This window comes from Alexandromys fortis, unplaced genomic scaffold (genome assembly GCF_014885135.2).
Source record: "Alexandromys fortis isolate MF-2015 unplaced genomic scaffold, M_Fortis_MF-2015_v1.1 scaffold_77, whole genome shotgun sequence".
Classification (NCBI taxonomy): Eukaryota; Metazoa; Chordata; class Mammalia; order Rodentia; family Cricetidae; genus Alexandromys; species Alexandromys fortis.
The window spans coordinates 6068776-6092909 of NW_026067967.1; the positions used below are offsets into that span (position 1 = coordinate 6068776).

At 47.8% G+C, this 24134-nt stretch overlaps 1 protein-coding gene across 3 annotated transcripts in view; it reads left to right on the forward strand.

Moving 5' to 3' along the window:
• Positions 1–24134, forward strand: part of Gab2 (GRB2 associated binding protein 2) — a 127984-nt gene that overhangs the window by 99965 nt on the left and 3885 nt on the right. The window contains exons 3-9 of one of the 3 annotated variants that reach the window (XM_050154398.1): positions 13104–13347; positions 18504–19075; positions 19900–19967; positions 20906–21170; positions 21856–21946; positions 22313–22418; positions 23417–23542. In XM_050154398.1, the coding sequence (XP_050010355.1) occupies positions 13104–13347; positions 18504–19075; positions 19900–19967; positions 20906–21170; positions 21856–21946; positions 22313–22418; positions 23417–23542 (1472 nt within the window). The remainder of the gene's footprint in view (positions 1–13103; positions 13348–18503; positions 19076–19899; positions 19968–20905; positions 21171–21855; positions 21947–22312; positions 22419–23416; positions 23543–24134) is intronic. The other 2 variants (XM_050154399.1, XM_050154400.1) reach the window with 2 other exon arrangements.

Sequence of the window (24134 nt, forward strand, 5' to 3'; positions counted from 1 at the left end):
GTTGTTTTCAGAAATGCATTGTTGAAATAGGAAAGAAACATGAAAAAATTTAAACTTTAGGGCTGGAGAGATGGTTCAGTAGTCAAGAGCACTGGCTGCTCTTCCAGAGGTCCTGAGTTCAATTCCCAGCACCCACATGGTGGCTCACAACCATCTGTAACTCCAGTTCCAGGGGTTCTGACACCCTGTTCTGATCTGCGGGCATGCATGTGGTGCATATACATACATGCAGGCAACACCCATATATACATTTTTTAAAAGAAATTCTAATGTTATTCATAAGAGTTAGGCTAGGACTGAGATTTGTAGGTTGGTTCTGCTTTATGTCTAAAAGCTACTTATGAGTGAGTACATATCATATTTATCTTTCTGGGTCTGGGTTACCTCACTCAAAATAGCTAGCTCTATCCATTTTCTTGCAAAATTCAAGATGTTTTTTTTCCTGCTGTGTAATACTCCATTGTGTAAATGTACTACATTTTCCTTATCCATTCTTCAGTCAAGGGCACTTAGGTTGTTTCCAGGTTCTAGCTATGACAAACAAAGCTGCTGTGAACACAGTTGAGCACAAGTCCTTGTGGTACAATTGAGCATCCTTTGGGTAAATACCCAAGAGTGGTATTGCTGGATTTGAGGAAGGTTGTTTCCTAATTTTCTGAGAAGTCACTGATTTCCAAAGTGACTGTACCAGCTTGCACTCCCACCAGTAATGCAGAAGTGTTCCCTTTACCCCACATCCTCTCCAGCATAAGTTGTCATCAGTGTTTTTGATCTTGGCCATTCTTTCAGGTGTAAGATGGAATCTCAGAGTTGTTTTGTTTTGCATTTCTTTGATGACTAAGGATGTTGAACATTTCCTTAAATGTCTTTCAGCCATTTTAGATTCCTCTGTTGAGAGTTCTCTGTTTAGGTCTGTACTCCATTTTTTTTTTATTGGATTATGTGATCTTTTGGTGTCCAATTTTTTGAGTTCTTTGTATATTTTAGAGATCAGACCTCTGTCAGATGTGGGGTTAGTGAAGATCTTTTCCCATTCTGTAGACTGTTGTTTTGTCTTGTTGACCGTGTCCTTTGCTTTATGGAAGCTTTTCAGTTTCAGGAGGTCCCATTTATTAATTGTTTCTCTCAGTGTCTGTGCTACTGGGGTTCTGTTTAGGAAGTGGTTCCCTGTGCCAATGTGTTCACGTGTACTTCCTACTTTCTCTTCTGTGAGGTTCAGTGTGGTTGGCTTTATGTTGAGGTCTATAATCCATTTTGACTTGAGTTTTGTGCATGGTGGCAGATATGGATCTATTTTCATTCTTCTACATGTGGATATACAGCACCACTTGTTAAATATGCCTTCTTTCCTCCATTTTATAGTTTTTTGCTTCTTTGTCAAAAATCAGGTGTTCATAGCTGTATAGATTGATATCTGGGTCTTTGATTTGGTTCCATTGGTCCTCCTGTCTGTTTTTATTGCCAATACCAGGCTGTTTTTATTGCTGTAGCTCTGTAGTAGAGTTTGAAGTCAATGATGGTGATGCCTCCAGAATTGTACAGAATTGTTCTGGCTATTTTATCTTGGGTTTTTGCTTTTCCATATGAAATTGAGTATTATTCTTTTGAGGTTTGTGAAGAATTTTGCTGGGCATTGCATTGAATCTGTAGATTGTTCTTGGTAAGATTGCCATTTTTACTATGTTAGTTCTACCTACCCAAGAGCATGGGAGATCTTTCCATTTTCTGGTGTCTTCTTCAATTTCTTTCTTCAAAGATTTAAAGTTCTTTTTATACAGGTCTTTCACTGGTTTGGCTAGAGTTACTCTGAGATATTTTATGCTATTTGTGGCTATTGTGAAGGGTGATGTTTCTCTGATTTCTTACTCAGCCCATTTATCATCTGTGTAAAGGAAGGCTACTGATTTTTTGTTGTTGTTGTTGTTAATCCTGTATCCTGCTACATTACTGAAAGTGTTTATGAGTTGCAGGAGTTCCCTGGGACCACGGGTGTTTCTTCCTGGAAAAGTTTAGCAGTCTTTACAAACTGTGCAAACCAAGAGCTTTTAACCTTACTCAGTTTCCTTGCAAGCACACCAGGATCCAGACTCCAAATCTCAAGTTCCTTCCCCAACATCACACTGCCTTTCCTGAAGCCAGTGTTTCCCTTCAGATGCTTTTGTGTGCCTCCTTGTTCCCTAGGGGAAGCTAGAGCTCTTAGACTCCCAGCATCACATCCAAACTGATCAGTTTAAGCTATTGTTCAATTAATCCCACGGCAAATGATTCTCAGTGGGCTCCCACAGTTCTGGAGTTTACACCAGTCACCGGCTGTCTTACTGAGAGTCACTGAGAAAGGAGCAAAATCTCCACCTGACAAAGCTGGTTAGCTTTAAGTATTTATTGTTAATGTTTTATATATATATTTTCATGGAAAGTTTTCAAGGTTCAAATGCATCCCTAAAATCTGAACTTATGGTACCCACTGGATGGACTGATCCCCCCCCCCGGGAATGCTAATGGGTTCCCAGGGTTCCTTAGGAGGAGGATGGAAGTACTCCCGTGAATGTAGATGAGCCCTTTGCTTCTGAGGCAGGAGCTCGTGAATCAAGGACAAGATCCACCCCTTGAGACTGGCCTGAGATTGCTCGTGTAGTCCCTATGGCGGCTGCTCATGACTCATACACAATGACAATAGTGTCATTCCAGTGGCTGCAAACATGTGTCGCCTTGGGTTCCACGCCCAGCACTCTCTCCCTGCCCAACCCCCCAAACCAGCTTTATTTCAAGTATGAGCGAAAACTTTGAGGGGACTACCTTTCAAGAGGGACCCCTAACCAGGCCAAGTTCCCAAGAAAGGAAGAGGAGAAAGGTGGATGTGCTTGGTAAGGCAACAAGAGAGCTTGCTGACCTGATCACTCGCGAATGAGCAGGACAGCACCTGGTTAAATACAGACTCATTGTCCAAAGCCAGAAGCATACACAGCCCAGCAAATGTCACACAGTGGGAACAGCTGCTTCCAGCCCGAGAGAATTTGGAACCTGGGGCTGCTCATTCATTCTGCTGATGCCAGGGAGGGAAAAATTCTGACTGAACGGATTTCTTACCGAAACCCAGGCTTTTGCTAGGCCTGGAACACTGTGCGAAGCATCGTTAGAGAAACAGTGATGGGGATCCTGACTTGTAGTCTTGTTTTATGTGGCAGGTTTGTGAATTCCCAACTAAAATCTGAGGCGAAACTAAGGCATGATTGATCCCAGCTAGAGGCCTGATAGAAGGCATTTGTGTCTCTAAGGGGGGCTGTTCTGGGGCAAAGAGTCCTCTAAGGACGAGTAACCAAGAGCCACAGCGCTAAGCTACAGCCACTCTCTGCCTTTCCTCTGTGCATTCCCCAGAATCAATTTCCGCTAATACATACCTCAGGATCATATGCGCCAAGGTCAGGATGTTCTGACTTGGCTGCCCCAAGCGCTGAGATGTTCTTTCTCGGATTCTTCCGCGGCGGAGGGAATGAGAGAGCGGCACTCAGGGGAAGGTCTCCCGGGCTCTCACGCTGTCTCCGCCACCTCTCAACTTCCTCTGCTTTATGACGACTGTAGACACTAGAAGACATATTTTTGAATGTGGAGAATTATAGTGGTCTTTAAGTTTGATCTAACAGATGTTTACCTACTGCAAAACATTATAAACCCAGAACAAAACAACCCTCCAGCCAGCCAGCGTTCTAGTGGTCAGATCTCACAACTCCTTATAGATTCCCACACTCTAGAGAATACCACCTCGTTCATAGACCAAGAGATTTGAACTCCAGCTCCACGGTTCATATCTGATCTCACCGTAGAGCCTTGGACCAGCAGTTTCCCTTCCCTGGGCCACCGTTCCTTGAACGGTGGATGAAAGCTTTGGGATGGACGAACAGTGGTAAATGAACTGGGCTCCAGGAAATCTGCTGTTGCCACTGGATAAGGTTGTCTGTTCAGTGGAGCCTTTTTGTCTATTTGTCCTTATGGTTAGCAATTTCTCCCTAGTTATGGTATGTATGGAAAGACTATGAGAATTATGCCTTTGTCAATAATTTCGAGCTTGTGGTTACGAGTTCAAATGGCCTGGAACTGTCGACCCAGCCTCGCCCTTCCCTCTTGACCCATCTGTTTTTCTAGTGAGCTTTATTACAGGAACATCTGCTCTTGGGATCCTCTACCGTTCTGTCTTTAAAACTCTTCCACCGACCGTTATCTCTTGCCAGACCTTTAGAAGCTCCCCTCTACCAACCCGCTTCTTGAAATAAAAACTAACGGTATATCGAGAATTAAATTATTGCTTTTTATTGACTGGGTGGTGCCGCTGATCAGTAGTGCGTGTATCAGGCCCTGGGTTTGATCCTCAGCACTGAAAACACAATGACACAAACACGCTAGTGCCTCTTCCTCTCAGAGAACTCTGCGGAGACTCCTCAGCATTTGGCATGGCCATGAGGGATGTGAGGCCTCATATAACAACATTAAATGTTTTGCCCAGAGCAAAAGCGAAGTGAATTCAGAGTTTAGATTTGAGGACTTGGGTCCTGCTGCTTGGGAATTAGCTTTATAATTTCATTGATACAGAGAAAAGGTTTGGAGGCGTTTGTTCCTTCATTGAACTTTCTGAGCTCTGTGGCTTGGGCACATGTGTGTAGGGCCATGACTACAAGTGCTTGAAGAGGCAGAGGTGTCAAATCACCCTGGCACTGGAACTATGCACCATTGTAGGCTGCCCAGTGTGGTGCTGAGAACCAAGCCCATGTCCTTGCAGGAAGCAGGAAGAGCCAGTCCTCACAGGGTGACGAGGAGTACTTAGTAAGTGCTGGGTAAATGGTAGTTTTCATTTGTAGACGCTGTTGGCTCTCTGTTCTCAGTAGTTCCCCAGGGAGCATCTAGGGTAGCTGCCATCCATACATCCAGCTCATCTTGGCCCTCTTGAAGTCTCCCGGTAAGAAGGGATGTGTCAAATGCTTCCTACAAGATGATCTCGAATCCTTCCATGCCCAAGCCACGGAGCTCAAGAGTTAGCAGAGACAGGCTTTGGGTCCAGCCTCGTCTCCAGAATTTTGGTCACCCTGGGTCTGCTGGATACTGAGACCCACTGAAACTTTTAGGGATGCGGATTGTTTGGAGAGAAGGAATAGAGATAACAAGGGCATTCAGATAAGGGAACTGGTCGTTATAGGGCCAGTCATCTTTTCCAGAAACTCCTGCCAGGTCTCCTTTCCTGCCTCCGTTATCACCAGCCTGTTGATGGCTGGCCCAGCTTGGGCAGAGCTCCTCCCCTGACACCCTCTGAGCGTTCCTGCACTGCAGTTTTGCAGGACGGTGGGAGGAGTACTTGCCTGCTGGGCAGCCTTCCCAGGGGTGGTTATGGAAAGGAAGGGGAGTGATTCTGTAGAGCCGTAAAAAGAAGCCAGGAAGAAAAGGAAAAAATAAAACCCTGCTTAAAAGAAAACAAACCGACCGAGACATTTGCAGCCGTTATCTTTAGTCTAGACTTAGAGATAGAAGCCAGGCCAGGAGTCTGGAAACCTCCCTTCTCTCCGTGTAGCTGACCTTCCTAGCGACCCAGGACACATCACCGCAACAACATGTCCATCTCATACCGAAAACATCCCAGACACACATCCTCTCACGTTTTTCCTTTATCTGTGCCACAGTTTCTTCTCTCCAAAAGTTCCGGGCAATAAAAAAAAAAAAACGTTGCAAACGTTTTATATCTGTGCATGGTCTGCTTCACACTCTGACCTCGACTCTGACAACAACAGCCACATAGCATGGGGATTGTAGGCCAGGCGTCATCCTCCCAGCTCCAAACTGGTCTGATGCCTGCGGAACCAGTGAACTGACTGCTGTCCAGACATGAAGGTCACTGTCTGCGAAGGATTTTCCAGCTCACTCGGGTCCCCAAGTCGTATTGCCCTGCTGTAATTACGGGGTGAAGGGGAGTAAAGGAGGGGGCACGGGAGGACGAAAATGGAAAAGGGGCAAGGTCTCTTAGTCAGGTATGTACCACTTTCGTGAGGACTGGTGTCTACCACATGCTCAGTTTTCACTTCAGAAAGGAAATAAGGAAAAAAAAATAAAGGTCGGATGAACCTTGTGTCTTGAGGCAGGGTCTCAGTATGCAATCCTGGCCGGCCTGGGACTGGCTGTGTAAATCGGGGCAACATCAAACATGATTTTTTTTCTGCCTCTACCTCCTTAATGTCTGGGTTACAGGGTGTGCCGCTGTGACTTCCTCCACACCTTTTTCTGAGACAGGGTCTCATTATGTATCCTTGACCAACCTAGAATCCACTACATAACCCAGGCCAGCCTTGACTTCACAGTTGTTTTTCCTGCCTCAGTCTCCTAAATGCTGGGAATGTAGACACGAACTTCTATGCCTGGCAGGAACATAGGATTAGATGCTATTGATCTCTGTCCACACTTAATAGTTTGCTAGGGATTTGTATGTGTGTGTGTGTGTGTGTGGTTTGTTTGGTTTTCTGTTGTTTTGTTCTGATGTTTGAGACACAATCTCACTGTGTTTCCCAGACTGGCCTCAAGCTCACTGGCTAGTAAAGCATGACTTTGAACCCCCGTGATCCCAGGGTACGTGTCGCCGTGCCCAGACACGTATGGTCTTTTATAAGCCATCTGAAGCATGCAAGTTATTCAGTCATCATGACAATCTAGTAACTGATATTTTGGGCTACGGCGATAGGTAAAGTTTGATCCTGGCTATGAAACTCAGGTAGCCAGCATACACACTGAGCTGTCTCCGTGGCCCTGAACATATTTCTGTATAAGTTCATTTTACAGACAAAATTTTTTATTTATCTAGGACATATGCCTACATGTGAGACTACTGGGTCTTTTTGGAGGGGGATAGGTATATTTAGCTTGTTGGGAAATTATCAAACTGTATGTCTAAATCTTTAATGAGATTTATTTCACATACCATTAAATTAGCCTATCCCGTATACAGTCCAGCAGGTTTTAGTGTATTTATACAGATGTACAGCCCTCTCCACAGTCTTAATTTTTAAATATTTCATCGTTCCCAAGCAACCTCATAGTCCTTAGCGGTCACGCTCCCATTTGACTGCCCCACCCCCACCCTCTGCTCAGTCTTAAGCATTCATTGCACCTGCTTTCTCTGTCTGGGGATTTGTCTGGATTTCCAAACCCTGCACAGAAGTTACACTGTATGGTCTCCATCTCTTCTAACTGGCTTCCTTTACAAAGTCCTGAGGGTTCGTCAGAATGCTGCGCGTCAGTATTTCATTCATGTGTACGTCTGTGACCCCACTTTGCAGACTGCCGTGTTTTATTTAGCCACTCATTAGTCAGTGGGCAGTTTGGGCTGTTTCTCCTTACGTTTTACTCATTCTTACGTGACATGTAAATGTGTGCACTGTGTGGACCCGGTGCCTGTGAGGGTCAGAAGATGGCCGGAGCCCCTGGAACTGGAGTTACTGATGTGGTTTGAGTCACAGTGTTGGCGCTCGGATCCTCCGCAAGAGCAGCCCGTGGTCTTAACCACTGAGCCGTCTCTCCAGCTCCATTGTGGGTGATTTCAATAGCGCTGTCAGAAATATGTATGTATGACATTTTGGGTCTGTGTGTTTCAATTCTATCCTTTTGGCAACCCTCAATACTTAGTGGTAGGGTGTGCGGTACTTGTAACTTTGCACAGCTGAGGTGGGTAAGGTCCATCAAAGGCAAGCAGCCTACTTGCTAAGAGTTAAATAGCAAAGCAGAGGCACAGTTACAAAAGGAATCCAACCTCTCAGTTGTTTACTTGATGCATCCTTTTCTGTTAGATATGTCATCCCATGGAGAGTTTGTGCTGTCGAGTATTTGGATATAATTTTGATTTAAAAAAAAAAAAAGATTATGTACCCGGTGATGTGGGATTCCCCTCTGTATGCTGTGAAAACCACTGATTAATAAAGAACTGCTTTGAGTTGAGCCTAGAGCAGAGCAGGGCAAAACAAAAGTAGGCAGGAAAAACTAAACTGAGTGCTGGGAGAAAGAAGAGCTGAGTCAGGGAGACGACATGAAGCCACTGCCAGAGACAGACGTGCTGGAACTTTGCTGGTTGGCCACAACCTCATGGTGATGCACAGATTAGTGGAGATGAGTTAAATTAAGGTGTAAGAGTTAGCCAATAAGAAGCTAGAGCTAATGGGCCAAGCCGTGATTTAATTGATAACAGTTTCTGTGTGATTATTATTCTGGGGCTAAGAGGCTAGGGACAAACAAGCAGCCTTTCTCCTACAACCCAGTGCTCTCCCTGCATGTTTGCCTACACACCAGAAGAGGGCACCAGATCTCATTACAGATGGTTGTGAGCCACTATGTGGATGTTGGGAATTGAACTTAGGACCTCTATTAGAGCAGCCGGTGCTCTTAACCTCTGAGCCATCTCTCCAGCCCCTAATTTTGAATTTTTTTTATTATAGTCTAGGACTCTGAGTGCTTATGGAGTCATAAGTCATAGCACTACTAAGCCCTATCTAGAACACGCATGTAAAACACACTCCAGTTACTGAAGACCATTGCTGCCTAAAAGGAACAAAGCCGAGCAGCACAGAGCCCAAGCTGGTTGATACACTGCCTGCAGCCGAGGGGGAAAGTGAGGACAGCATCCTCCAGCACTCCCTGGATGGCGCACAGGCTGCTTTCCGTGAGCAAAGGGCTCCAGGGATACTAGGCCTTCTGTGTCCAGAATGAGGACACCTTATTTCAGTAAGCTGAATTCAGCTTTTATTTATTATTATTATTATTATTATTATTATTATTATTATTATTATTATTATTATTCCTAAAGCAAGCAAGACCTTATATGAAACTTGGGATTCATTCGATTGATTTTTTTTTTTGAGGTCATTTTATAGGGGTGTTGGTATGTTGTTGGATGTTGGTGTGTGTGTGCATTCACGTGCATGCTTTGTTGTCTTCTTTTTGAGGTTATAACATAGTTCTGTCATCTCTCCCTTCTTTTTTCTTCCTTCAAATTCCCCCCCATGTCATCCTCCTTGCTCTCTTTCAAATCCATTATCTCTTTTTCTCATTGTTGTTGCATATCTATTTATCTTGATTCCTAAACACATAAACACAACCTTCTCAGTCTGAATGATGCCTTTATGTTTTCAAAGGCCACTTGGTATTGGATAACCAGTTGGTGTGCTCTTCCCTGTGGAAGACTTCTCTGGCTCTAGCATTCCTCAGTTGCCTGTGGTTCTTTGTGTAAGTCTGAAGCCTTCCTGGCTCTGTCCACACCCTATCCATGTTAGCATGCCTATTGTTTTTCTTGTTCAGCTCCTGTTTAAACAATCATGTTGTTGAGACTTAATAAGTGTAGATTCTGACATCCCTAGGAGATAATTTCACGACAAACTCCCTGTTCCTTTGGCTCTTACAATCTCTCCACCCCCTCTTCTGCAGTGATCCCTAAGCCTTGGGTGCAGAATTTGTATTGTACTTCTAGCCCTTGAGACCAGGCTCCACAACTCTGCATTCTGATTGGCTGTGGTTTTCTATGATAGTCTCCATCTGTGGCAAAGAGAAATTTCCTTGATGAGGGATCAGGACTACACTTATCCATGAGTATAAAGGGACAAATATTTAGAATATAGTTGGGGACATATAGGGACAAATTTATGTGTACACTGTGAGTGCCTGATGCTCAAGGAGACCAGACAAAGGTGTCAGATCCTCTGAAACAGAAGCCAGAGACAGTTGTGAGCCAAATCCCAGTCCTCGACTAGGACAGCAAGTGCTCTTAACCCCTGAGCCATCTCCCCAGCCCCAGGGCAGAGATCTCTTATTGATGCTTTGTTTTGTATTGAAGACAGGATCTCACTGAAACTCATGTAGTGCAGGCTTCCCTCAGACTTGTGTACTTCCTCTGCCCAGGACTCTGTAGGGCTGTTACAGGTATGAACTACAATGTCAGGCCAGGCAGAGCTCTTCTGAAGTTGCAGGGTTGGTGTGAGCCAGCTTTAACAGAGCTTGTCTAGATCTACAGACTAGAGCTACATAGAAACGCCAGTGGTCTCATAGAGGACCCAGCTCATCCCAGCTCCCGCTTCATCTTATTAACGCATAAAGTACAGATCTTCACCACAAGGAACAGACACATCTGGATTTGTGTGCTAGGGGAAATCTTTTTACTTACTCAGTACACTCATTCAATAATTTTATTTGTATGTATTGAATGCACCCAGGCAGTTACAGTGTTGGAGATAGAGAAACAGTCGGAACATGCTTGTGAGATTATGTATGCCCCACTGTCAAGACTGTCCCAGGCCTGTGACAAGGTTGAGCAGGTAAAGGCACCTGATGCCAAGTCTGACAGCCTGATTCCACCACTCCCCCACCCCCACCCCAGCCCTGCATCCACACGGTAGAAGGAAAGCCAGCTCCCAGGAGATAGCCACATAATTCAGGGATGTTTTATCGGTGTTCTGTTCCATTTCTGTCTCACTATGTAGAAATCCTCTGTATGTAGGCACATATGCTCTGTGGCATACATATCCAGCACCCAACACAAACATAATTAAATGAGTAAGATAAGTAAATCGAGGTAAGAGAGCTTGTCAATGTCTTCCAGTTCCCTGTGACTCTGAGAGGCAAATGAATACACTGAGGCCCACACTGACTCCAGTCCCCGCTGAAGGCAGAGGGGCTGCGGGACAAAGATGATCGTTCCCTTTACTTGTACACTGCAGGAGTGAGGGAGGCACTGGGCGACCAGATAAAGTACACAGGTTATTACAAAATACCCTTCATTGTCACACCGAGGCACCTTTATTCCGAAGGCAATGAGAACTCAGTAACTGTTACTGAAGACGTAGCACTTTATTATCCTTTGTGTCTTATTTGTTTGGCCAACAAATATTAAGTCACGTGATTCGGGAGGCATGACCCAAGGCTGTTAGGAAAGGGTTGGAATCTCTGGCTTGGCTGAGTTTTAGTCTAATGCAGAAGGAGCCCAGTGCTGAGGGGAGACTGGCATGTTCCTGGAAGTCCTCCGGAGTGGGAGAAGCATCAGTAAGAGATACAGCTGAACACATAGACAAGAAAATACGATTCAGAGACAGAGCCCTGTAGGCAGCGCAAGGAGAAGAAGCCGCCATTGCTGAGTGGGACAGCGCCAGGCTGGCACGTGGTGGGGACGCAGGGCAGAGTCACAGATGATAAGCTGATGGAGAAGGTGTTGGTGTGTTTCCCTGAGACAGGAAGCACTGGGAGGAGACTGGCTTAGGTTGCTCATCTCAGGCAGCTGACAGGACATACGGAGGAAGAGCCCAGCAGGTAGGTGTGTACAGGACGGAGGAGCCAGGACGACCCGGGCTGGAGATGAAGTGTGAGAGCTGCCATCCGTCACGGGACGGTCTAGAACGAGGTCCTGAGGGATGCAGATGTAGACATATGAAGTGAGAGCTGCCATCCATCACGGGACGGTCTAGAACGAGGTCCTGAGGGATGCAGATGTAGACAGAGCAAGAGGAAGCCAGATAGTCAACTGAGAGTGTAGAACCTTATCAGAGGGCGTCTTCTTATCCCTCCCCCGTGTCTTCTCAGCAGAACAGCTGTGTTCCTCCCCCATGCCATGACTACTCTGTCCCTGGTATAAACCGTCTCTCATCCACCATTAGAGAGTTCATTCCGCAAACCTAATGGAGTAACAGATGCATTGATTCTGTTAACATCATCCAGGTCACTAGACCTGTTATAGGAATTCATTTTGGAGATCAATACGGCTCTTGTGGAGCAGTTTTCCCCAGAGGCTCACTGGCTTTCTCTCCTCTGCCCTGACTGTATGGGGGGGGTGACCAGAGAATGTGTGATTAGCACTAATGCACCAATGACCCTGCCCTGGGCCATGCGGAGAGTGCAGCTTGAAATAGGTCAGAAGAGAGAGTAGCCAAAGAACCTGTCTCCGTTAGGATCTGGATAACTTAGAAAGCCATCATCCCCAAAACGGTCCTCCCTAACTAGCACGTCACCTGAGCGCATTTATACCTTTATTCCGTATTTCTTAAGAACATGAGTTTTACTGTTGGAATTTTTAAATAGCAAAGATTTGTCTTATATAACCATGGACTAAGAACAGTTGATGTAGGTAAATGCTGGGACTGTATAAGCAATAACCTCACTGACACACTTCTCAGAAACCAAGAGCAAGAGAGCACAGTGACCAGAGATCTGAAGGGAGTGTGCCCTGGAACCTGTCAGCACCCAGAAAGGAAAAATAAAGCGTTCAAGAAGGTTTTGTGGGAATGCAGCATCTGCATGGGATCTTGACGTCTTCATATCAGTTTGCTAGGAGTGTAGAGATGAAACCCAGGACGAAGGAGAAGTGTAAGGAAAACAAAGAATCACAGAAGAAAAAGCCACTATGCTCAGAGACTGAGGATGCTTCCATCTGCTTTGCTTGTGTGTGGAGAGAGAGTAGGAAGTAGGTCAGACTAGGAAACGAGGACCAAGCTTAAAGAACCAGCCCATGAATAAGGCTCTGAGCTCAGGTTGTAGTACTCTAAGCCTTTTTCTGTCCTCAAATACCTCACTTCCTTCCCAATCTAACAGAGGAGAGTTTGAGATAAGAAGAAACAAAGAAGGACCAGTGGGCAGATAAAAGTAGGGAACAGAGAACCAAGTTGTCCTTGGAGAGAAATGTAAGAGCACCCGGACGAGCAGGGTCTAGTCTGAAGGGCAGCTAGGATGTGTTTGTGCTTCATCGCAGAAAGGCAAAGATTCTGGACTGAGTCAGTGAGTCTTAGGTAAGCAATGTGTCCTTCAGCAGAGCCAGAAGCTTCCAGGGGATGGTAACAGCAGGAACCCGCCATGCCTTACATGCCTCCATCCTAGAAGCCTTGACTTATTTTACTTCATTTGTTTCTTCAGGTTTCGGTGGTTGTTTGGGGGACAGGGTTTCTCTGTGTAGCTCTGGTTTTCTGGAACTTGCTCTGTAGACCAGGCTAGCCTCGAACTCACAGAGATCCGCCTGCCTCTGCCTCCCAAGTGCTGGGTCAAAGACGTGCGCCACCACCGCCCGGCTCCCTTCTTTCTTTCACTCACAGAGCTCGCTCTTCTTTCCACAGACTCCCTGAGAAACCTGTCTTCAGCCGGCCACGGTCCCCGCTCCTCTCCAGCTGAGTTCAGCAGCTCCAGCCAGCACCTGCTCCGAGAAAGGAAGTCCTCTGCCCCTTCCCACTCCAGCCAGCCCACTCTGTTCACGTTTGAGCCCCCCGTGTCGAGCCACATCCAGCCAGCCTTGTCCACCAGTGCGCCTCAGGAGTATCTCTACCTACACCAGTGCATCAGCCGGAGGACGGAGAACGCGAGGTAGGAGACAACAGGGGGATTTGTGGCCTCTCAGGTCCTGTTACTCCTCAGTCCCTGGGTTTCAGCTTTAAAGACAAAGAAGTAAAACATCATTATCTTATTATTAGCAATGATTTGGGTATAAGAAGCATTAAGGAATCAGGGTGATGGCGGCACCCACCTTCAATCCCAGCACACAGGAGCAGAGGCAGGAGGATAGTTGTGAGTTCAAGGACAGCCCGGTCTACAGAGTGAGGTCTGGGACAGCCAGGGCTACACAGAGAAACCCTGTCTCAAAAGAGGAAGCATCAGGGAATAAAGCTTCAGAACTACAATGTAACAATACTACAATGTAACAATCAAATTTCTTGCTGGCTTTAAGAGCTCAGCTGGTAAACACTGCTGGGCAACTCCTTGTTTCTCCGCTCTAGGGTGGTGCTGCTCCTGATAGCTAATGTAAGGTTACACGGACATGTCTGAGCGGTAGTTGCTAAGTGAGAGAAATTTTAAAATTCAATTGCTCTGTTATGTCTGCAATTAATACTTTTCTCCTGATAAGAAGCAACTTAGAGGAGGAAGGGTCTGCCTTGGCTCACACTGACAGGAGCATGTAGCAGCTGGTTTGACTGCATCCAAATCAGGATGCAGAGATAAATACTGACACTCAGCCCTCTCTGTTCGATTCGCTCCAGGATCCCATCCCAGGGAAAGGTTCCCCTTAAGCACAGGTTTGGGGCTGAGTCCTCCCTCTCTGGAGACCCCCTAGTAGACAACATAAGAGGTATCTTATCCTGCCTGCCACGGTGACATGTGACTCCTACTAGACAGCAGGAACAGAAATGTATCCATCATCTTAGAATATTCTGGGACACATTCTTGGCACAGAGCTATACCTATTCTTATGAGCTTTATTCTCACTGTTAGAAGAAACAAGTGCAGAGCTTTGCCAAAATAAGTTCTCAGTTGGCACCATATCCAGATTACAAATCATGTTCCTGAATTAATTTAGTAAGGCATAATTCCCGTTTTTAAAACTAAGGCAAAGAAGCAGCAAGATGGGTCAGTGGGTAGAGTCACTTGCACACAGGCCTGACTTCGTGATTTCAGTCCCCAGATCCCACAAGGTGGCAGGGGGAACCAGCTTGCAGTGGTTGTTCTCTGACCTCCACACCTGTGCTGTGGGAGTTACCTGCACACACACACACACACACACACACACACACACACACACACACACACACACACATTGTGGTGGTTGTAAAGGCCTAGACCTGGGGAGAAGCAGCTGTAAAAATGTGGACCCATCGCTAAGAAAAATAGGAATATAGGAACAGACTAAAATACACATAGATTTGGGAGATAGTCTTAAAGGGCTCTAAATGTTGTGATCAATGGTTTCTACAAGTGTGTACTAGAAGGGGTAACAGTGAGCTTCAGGAGCAGTGTAGTAACTCTGAGGGGCGTTTTAGGAATCCCAGTTCCACCGAGAGCATAAACCATGCCACACTGTGCCTCTAGGAGTGCAACTCACAATTATGGACGACGTCTTAAATGTAAACTGTAAAATCCCAAAGCTCTAGAAAAGTTCTAAGACGGCAAGGAAGGCACGGAAGTGGGCAGCTCTGTCCTCAGCTGCGGAAGCAGATGGTGTAACTTGTTATTTGCATCTCAGTGGATCTCAGTGGATCAGGAAGAAAGCCCATTTTACGACACTCAAGGTCTGCCCCCTCCCCACTTAATTCCTCTCCGTAGAACCCATACTCTTCCAAAATAGAATCACCGTTTAGGGACCAAATATGAATCACCGTTTAGGGACCAAATATGAAACACAAAAACCTATGGAGTCATTTCACACCAGATCTGTAATATAGACTAAAAGAGAAAAGCCACAGGAGATCATTAAAGAATTGGTTTTTTGAAAAGCTAAATAAAATTAAGTCTTTTAGGTAGACTAACTAAGGATAAAAAAAAAAAAAAAGATGCAAATAAACTAGAGTAGAGCCTGATCTACAAAGCAAGTTCCGGGGCTGTGGCGGCAGCAGAAGAAAATGGGAGCTGGGAACCAACTCTGCTTTTGTAAAGGGAATGATTCTGTTATGTTAGACGCCATTCCCAAGAGTCACGAGGCCAGGGCTGGAGTATAGGCAAGGGGCTGTGTTTGGAAACGAGGGAGTAGTCCTGTGAACTGCAGAGGAGGATTCCGAGGCTGAGGAAACCTGGAACATAACTTAATGGTGTCTAAAGAGAGAGGTTTTGGCCAGGAGCGTAGCTCAGAGTGGAATGTCCACCTAACATTTACAAGGCCCTGGTTTAATCTCCAGCACTCTAGAAATAAAAATTGGAAAAAAAAAAAAAACTAAGCTGGATGGCACACGCCTTTAATTTAATTCCAGCATGCTGGAGGCAGAGAGGCAGGGGGATTTCTGTGAATTCTAGGCCTGCCTGATCTACAGAACCTAGTGCCAGGAAAACCAAGGCTACACAGAAAAGCCCTGTCTTGGGCAGGGGCAAAATCATGAAGGAACGAAGATTTCAATACGGTAGACCAAAAGAAAAGGTCAGCAGGGCATGGTGGCACTTGCTATAACCCCAGCACTTGGGAGGCAGGTGCAGTGAGGGTCTAGGGTGTATAGTAAATTTGATGAGGACGCTCTAGAGCATAAGACAGAAATAAACCTAAAGGCTGGGGTGCAGCCCTAAGTCACTGAGGCTGTACTGATGACAGAAGGTTCGTCTAGGGAGCTATCAGCAGGATGCAGGTGACCAGAGGGTCCTGGATGGCATAAAATCCTGATAGATCAGGATGGGTAACACCTCGATTCTGGCTTCCCAAGACCGAGAGCCAAGGCAGGAAGGGGGCCAGTCCATTCTGGAACGTGCCCGTTGTTACTGCAGGACGCCTGTGATGCTCTGCCACTGCTGGAAGTCTCCCTGGACTACCAGATTTTTATAGAGCTGAACCAAACTAACTGAACCTTTTACATTGACAGCTGCCATTGCGTGATTTTATTGTGTATAATGGTGGTGACCCTGCTTCTGTGTGATAAGTGATTTGTATTCCATACGAGTGAGATCACGTGGTGTCTGTCTGCCTTACCTTCTGCATGCTTCCTCCAGCCCAAGCAGCAAGTAGGTCCTTAAACGTGCCAAGCTGTGTCACAAGCTGGACTGCCTGGGAGAAAGGCTTCCTGGCACTTGGCGGCGGCAGCGCCACCACCAGGCAGACTCAGACTGGACTAGAGTAGTTTCCAAGCACACAGCAGGTGGCATCCCTGGATCCATTGTCTGGCCTAGACAGGAAGGAGAACATCAGCCAGTGTTTGTCAGATAAACAAATCAAATGAGGACATCTGGCAGAGGGCTGGAAATCCAAAGACAGTAACAAGACAATATGAACACACTCTGTACCTGCTGTCCATTCTCCTGCCTCAGCTGTCCTGGGCCCTAGCTGCTGGCTTGGTTATGTGTTTGGAATCGACTGGAATGGGAGAAATGAATGTGGGGGGAGGAGGAGGGAGAGAGAGAGACAGAGACAGAAAGAGGGAGAGGGAGAGAGTGAGAGGAGAGAAAGAGAAGAGAGAGAGGAGAAAAGAGGCATAAAAAGAGAAAGAGAGAGAGGAGGATGAGTGAGGAGAGAGGAAGAGAGGGGAGAAGAGAGAAGAGAGAGAGGAGGCAGAGAAAGAGGAAGAGAAGAGAGGAAGAGAGAGAGGAGGATGAGTGAGAAGGTAGAGAGAGGAAGAGGAGAGAGAGAAAGAGAGAAAGAGGAGAGAAGACAGAAGAGAGAGACAGGAGGAGAGGGGAGAAGAGAGGAAAGAGGACTGAAGACAGGAAGAGAACAGAAGAGAGAGGAGAGAGAGAAAGAAAAGAGAAGAGTAAGGAGAGAGGAGCATGAGTGAGAAGGTAGAGAGAGGAAGAGAAAGGAAGAAGAGAGTAGAGAGGAGAGAAAGGAAGAAAGAGAGGAAGAGAAGACAGAAGGATGAGTGAGCAGAGAGAGGACAGAATAGAGAGGAGAGAGACGAGAGGAGAGAGAAGTCAGAGAAAGAAGAGAGAAAGGAGGAGTGAAAGAGAAGAGAAGAAAGAGTGAGGAAGAGGAGAGAAAAGAGATAAAACAGAGAAAGAGAAAAGAGGATGAGTGAGCAGAGAGAGAGGACAGAAGGAGGAAGAGAAGAGAGAGAAAGAGGATAGGAGAGAAGAGGGAGAAGACAGAAGAGTAAGGAGAGGAAGAAAAGAGATGAGAGTGGAGAGAGAAGACAGAGGAGAGGGCAGAGATGAGAGGAGGAGAGAGGAAGAGGAGAGACAGAAGAGAGAGGAAAGAGGAGAGAGAGGAAGAGAGAAAAGAGAAGAGGGAGAGAGGAGAGAGAGAGACAGGAGAGGGAGAAAAGAGAGAGGAAGGGGAGAGGAGAGAGAGACCTGGCCCACACACCTGGTTTTTCTTCCTCTTTATTCTTTCTACCATCACCTGGTGACCACACCTGTCACCAGTCCGCAGCAGCAGAGCTAAGGGAAATCAAATGAACCCTGAGAATGCACAGGTCTGAAGGTGTTCCGGCATCTTATCCTGATAGAGTTCCCAGGGCGGGTTACGAGGTTCCTAAGCAACCTCTGGTCCAGGTGCATCCTCGGTCACAGGGTGTGCAGTAGCGATGCCAGGACCCGACATAGATGCCCTCTTCGCCATTCCTTTACTTCCCTCAACCATCATTTAAAATAATAAAAACAATACCAGTTTCTATCCTGAACAGAGCTCCCAAATAGAACCCATTTTACCTATGTATTTTTAGAGAGTAAATGACTTGCTGTCTCCCGCAACCTGCCACTGTCTCCTTGTGTGTGTCTGTGGTCATTTAAACGACTCGTTTAGTTGTATCTCTGGGGCGCAGGAATGACCCTGTTCCCTGCCAAGGTCAGTCACGGGAGTCAGGAGGTTCACAAAGTTTAACATTGCTGGAGCATATACATGCTAGATACCAGCGTTGACTTCCTAAATAATCTTCATAGTATGGTTTTAATCACTGTTTTGGAGATGTCAAAAAGAGTCTCAAGATCACGCATTAATACGTGGTATGAACTAGGTCAACCTCGGATCGGTCTGACGCCTCAGGATTCCCACGCCAGCCAGCTGAACATGCTCAGAGCATCCCCTGCCCCCTTCTCACTGCCCCGTTTCCCTCTTTTAGGAGTGCCAGCTTCTCTCAAGGCACCCGGCAGAAGAGTGATACAGCCGTGCAAAAAATTGCCCAGGGCAATGGACACTGTATCAACGGAGTCAGTGGTCAAGTCCACGGCTTCTACAGCCTCCCCAAGCCAAGCCGACACAACACAGAATTCAAAGACAGTACTTATGACCTCCCCCGTAGCCTGGCTTCCCACAGCCACACCAAGGGCAGCCTCACAGGGTCCGAGACAGATGAAGATGTGTACACCTTCAAGACACCCAGCAACACTCTGTGCCGGGAGTTTGGAGACCTCCTAGTGGACAATATGGATGTTCCCACCACCCCCCTCTCAGCCTACCAGATTCCTAGAACATTCACACTGGACAAGAACCACAACGCCATGACGGTAGCCACTCCTGGAGACTCAGCCATAGCTCCCCCACCCCGGCCCCCCAAGCCAAGTCAGCCAGAAACACCTCGGTGGGGCAGCCCTCAGCAAAGACCTCCCATCGGCGAAAATAGCAGATCCGTAGCTGCTACCATCCCCAGGCGCAATACCCTCCCTGCAATGGACAACAGCCGACTCCACCGAGGTCAGTGCAATCCCCTGGCTGAGACCAGAGGGCCGGGGAGGTGGCCAAGACGTTCTCCATGTATGGCGAACCCTTGGTCACCCCTAAGCCAAGCTCAACCTAAGGCAGCATCCATGCGGATTGATCCTCTGCCCAGCTGACCACGTGACCCCCACCTTGGAAGAAGGGAAGCAGACCTACCTTAGAGATATTTTGGAGGCTCAGATAAAACTATTTAAAACTAAGTCAAAAATGTAAAAACAAATTTAAAGGACTAGCAAACCTATGTGGACTCACAGAAGAATACGAAATTACCTTTAGGGTATTTTCATGCTATACCAACAGCTCTGGTTGCAGTCTGAACTTTGACCTGAACCCCTAAGTTCTATCCTCGCTTGTCCCAGGTCAATTCTAATGCTGCATATGCCCTCTGTTCAGTGAGCTCTCTCTAGAGTTTGCACAGCGGCACTTTAGAGCTCGGCAGTTGGTCAGGCTATCTGAGCAGTCACCCTGTACTGTGGAGCTCTATCACATACGTGTGCCATGCCTTTCAGACCTCACTCGCTGGGAAAAGAAAACATGTAGTTAGTCTCAGTGCCATTACTAACATTCCCAGAGGTGAAGGAAGGAGGAGAACCCAGGGCTGAAGTCAGGAGGCCCTCTCTGCAGGCACCCCCACTGCAACAGATCTGAGAGCAAGAGGGGTGCGTGGCAAGCAACACCCTGTCCCTCGAAGGCCCAGCAGCACCTCTGGGAACATCAAGAGAATGGCCACACTGGACAGGGACAGGGGAGTCAACATGGGGGACAGTGTGAGTATAACCATCTTCCTTCCTTCCTCACAGCTTCTTCCTGTGAGACCTATGAGTACCCAACCCGAAGTGGGGAGAGCGCCAGCTGGTCTGCCGAATCTGTGAGTTGATCATGTTCACCCTTTCCCGGGGGAGGGGGCGGGGGGGGATTTGATCAGGGCCCCTTGGGTCAGTCAGGGTAGAGAAGCAGCCACACCCCCATGTAACTAAAAGCACATCACCCAAAGAACGATGGTAATTCCCTCAGGATCTGCCTACTTGTCAAAGTCCAACATCCTAGGGAGGTGTCTACTGTCTAATGAGAATGGTACTCTCATCTGATCCTGAGACACACCTGGAACGCAATAGAGCGGGCACGTGCCAAAGTAGAGGGTCCTTCCTCTGAGGCGACAGCTCTGCTCGCCTGCTGGCATGCCGAGTAGGGACATAGCAGACGTGATGACAGCTTCCGTGAGGATCCCAGGCTGCCTCTGGAATGGGCTTGACCCGCTGCAAAGCCAGGGAGCAAGATCAGTACGGGCAGATGTGCTCTGTGGCATGATGGGGTGAGAGTTGGAGGATGGCTGTCGTTAGGGCTGCTGCACTGTGTACACAGGTCTGCGGACTGCTCTACCTGCAACCTGCTGTGACCTACGCGTCCAGGATGAGCCCGGGTCCACTGAATGCTGGCCAGGGTCTACACTGACTCACCTGTGGTGAATCCTGAGCTATTTTTGGCCTGAACTAGCTAGGCGTCTGTAACTTGAATATTCCTAGCCACGAGCCGTAGGCTTGAGTGCCACAGAGTTTTGTACTTAAATCTTATCGGAAATTATAGATGGCTCCTAAGAGGTCATGAAGGCAAGAAGGAGCTTGCAGAGCTCAGCTCACCTCAGTTCCCACTCTCCTTATTTGGTCTTTGCAAAGTCTCCAGTGTAGCTTCAACAGGTAGCCAACCAACAAACTGGAATAGCTCAGCTTGTACAGAGTCTCACCTTCTTTTCACTACTTACAAGCAGGTCTTTTCCTGTTTTTTTTTTTTTGTTTTTGTTTTTTCCAGCCAGGGAAGACTATCGTGGGTAGATCAGACAGTACCAGCTCTGATGACAACTACGTGCCCATGAACCCAGGTTCTTCTACCCTGCTGGCTATGGAACGAGCAGGGGACAATTCCCAAAGTGTCTACATCCCCATGAGCCCAGGGCCCCATCACTTTGACCCACTTGGCTACCCATCCACTGCCCTTCCTATCCATCGAGGCCCCAGCCGAGGAAGTGAGATCCAGCCACCCCCCGTCAATCGCAACCTCAAGCCCGACCGGAAAGGTGAGCCTACTCTTTCCCCCATTCTGTGTCTTCAAGAGACTAGGCGTCTACGGGACGTAGTGGGTGTGGCTGTGTGCAGATAATACAGACTCAGACTTGGGATTTGTTTCAAAGGATCAAAGGAAAGCATCTAGGGTGTGTCACATGGTCTACACAGGTGTGCTGTAGCAGCAGACCCATGACCGGGCATGGAGATCAGGAAAATGTCCAAACTAGATTTCTGCTGGCCCTAGCTGAGCAGCGGGGACTCAAAGGGAAGAGGAGGAAGTTGGGCAGAGATGCTGCCCATGGGTCTAGCCTACTTGGACGCTGAGGTTTATTGTGCCACTTACTTTTCTTCAGTGTGATCTTTGTAACTTTTTAACTGTCTAAAATCAACAGTAGCTGTTACTGTGACTGTCTCTGTTCTGGATACAATTGATTTTATACAAAGTCACAAACCTGGGGAGAATCTGTTGTCCTATCCACGAGTACATTCTAGATCCTGAGAGTCTGCCTACGGTAGATACAATGGAAAGGACTCGAGCTGTAGAGAATGTGAAGATAGGGGACTTGAGTATCTGGACTGTGATAGCCAGGGAGTCCTAGAACCAAATCCCCTGCATGAAACGCAACCGTGGTTGTGTTATGCAAAGCGTGTCTACTCAGCACAGCCGTTCATCCCTGAACTCTGTTGCCACCTTAGCAAAGCCAACGCCCCTTGACCTGAGGAACAATGCTGTCATCGATGAGCTCCCCTTCAAGTCACCTGTCACCAAGTCTTGGTCCAGGATCAAGTAAGTGTCCGCAGAAGCAGGCGCTTGGTGTCAGTACTGAGTGACAGCTACAGGGCAGTCAGGACACCGGGGTTTTGATGCTAATGCTGTATCAGGGCAGGGGTTTCCTTCGGTTTCTGGTCTTTCTCACAAAACGTGGCGTAAACAATCTGTGGCCATCTGGCTCATCTGAGGCCTGTGGCAAGGCAGAAACCTATTAAGGAGAAGGGCACGGCAGCCAGAAAGCATGCCTGTCCTGGCGGCTGCTTTTGTTCCATCCAGCCCCAAGCCTGTTTAGGGTGGGTCTTCCCAGATGCCAATCATCTTCTGCTTTAGTAACCTGTCTCGCTCTATTAGGAATTGGGGTTCACTCTGTTCTCTGCCCAGCAGCCACTCCTTCAACTCCAGCTCCTCCCAGTACTGCCGCCCCATCTCCACACAAAGCATCACCAGCACAGACTCGGGAGACAGCGAGGAGAACTACGTCCCCATGGTGAGTCCTCAGGCGCTCCCTGCCCCGCCTCAGGACATGGCCACCTTGCCGCACGGGATGGCCTTAGCCTCCCCCTGCAGACCCTTCCTGGATGTGTGAATGTCAAACAAGGGGTCATTATCCACCTTAAGGAAGATGCAGTTTTGTCCCCAGGGAGATCCGTCTCTTAAAAACCCTCAGTGGCCTGCTACAGTAGTGAGAGAAATTCAGGCGACAGCATGGTTGGTGCCCTTGGAGAGACATGCAGGTGTATAAGTCCCCGTGGTGGTGGCAGTAGTAAAGAGACAGACAGACAGACACATACACACGGCATGATACGACGGTCCCTCTCTGAGGTCCCCGAAAAGGGCACAGCTCCGAGGCTGCGGAGATTCAGGACAGAACAGTCATTAAAATGGGACTGTCACTTCCTACTGCGGTCGGACCTTGCTCAGGTCCCTGTAGAGAAGAGCAGAGGGTGCCTGCTGCTTGCGGCCGGATGTGACGGGAAACTCTGCATCACCAGTATCCGGGACCTGCAAACTGAGGCTGGCCTTCCGGGGGAGGCAGTACCTAAGCATCGCCCCGAGTCTCTCTAAAGAGAGGCAGCCAGGTACATGGGTAGTCAGAGAACATCCCTGAGAGATGGTCAGGGTAACTAACTCTAAGTCCAAGGGATCCAACACCCTCACACAGACATAGATGCAGGCAAAAAATATCAATGCACAAAAAAAGAAAAATAAATTATTCTTTAAAAAAAAAAAATCCCTGGCTCTCATCCCACACCAGCTGTGGCGCTGTGGCTGTCTTGCTCTCCTTCCTGAATCTAGGTTTTTAGCCTTTAGTGATTTCAACAGTAGTGATAGCCACCTCCCAGACTGCCACGAAGACTTAATTAAATGAGACTATGAAAAGTCACCGTGCACGGCTCAGTAGACTCGGGAGCTCTTGCCCTGATACGTTTTTCAAGGTGACGGTTTTTGGCTGCTGAACTTACCCAGCTTTCCTCTACGTCTCAGCAAAACCCAGTGTCTGCATCCCCTGTTCCCAGCGGCACCAACAGCCCGGCTCCGAAGAAGAGCACCGGCAGTGTGGATTACCTAGCCCTGGACTTTCAGCCTGGCTCCCCGAGCCCTCACCGCAAGGTAACTGGAGGTTGGGGATTAAGAGACCCATGCCAGGGACATTTCCTATGACTCATGGCACCTTAACTGGGGGTGCAGGGCACCAGTCCCCTTAGTCTGCCCATTTCCTTACTGTGGGATACACCCACACAGAGTGCTCAGGGAACAATCCAAGACATGGAGGTCCTGTCTCTCTACCCTTTAAAAACCTGTCTGGATGAGGCCGAGAGCCATGATGGAGAAGACACAGCGCCCTTGGAAGGGACTTCAGGGCCCAGGAAAGCCTCGCCAAGAGCTGCTTTCAGCCCAGACAGCAAGGAGGAAGCCCCCTTCAACAGTTGCCCTCAGCATGTTGTGAGGGCTCTAAGGCCCGGCGCTTATCCCTTTTTGTGGGAACACAGCCCTTTCCTTTCAAAGGAAGATGGCTGGAGGCATTCGCCAAGGCCTGAACCAGCGGCTGGGCCCAGGTGCAGTGGGTGGGGTTACCCTGAAACCTGGGCAGCAGGTGCCAGCAGGCCTCGTGCCTCCAACGTGAGATTGCCCTGTGAAGTCCACATGGTGCGCAGACAAGACCTTGAGGCCGCTCACAGTGCCAGCCTGATGGGTAACCCGT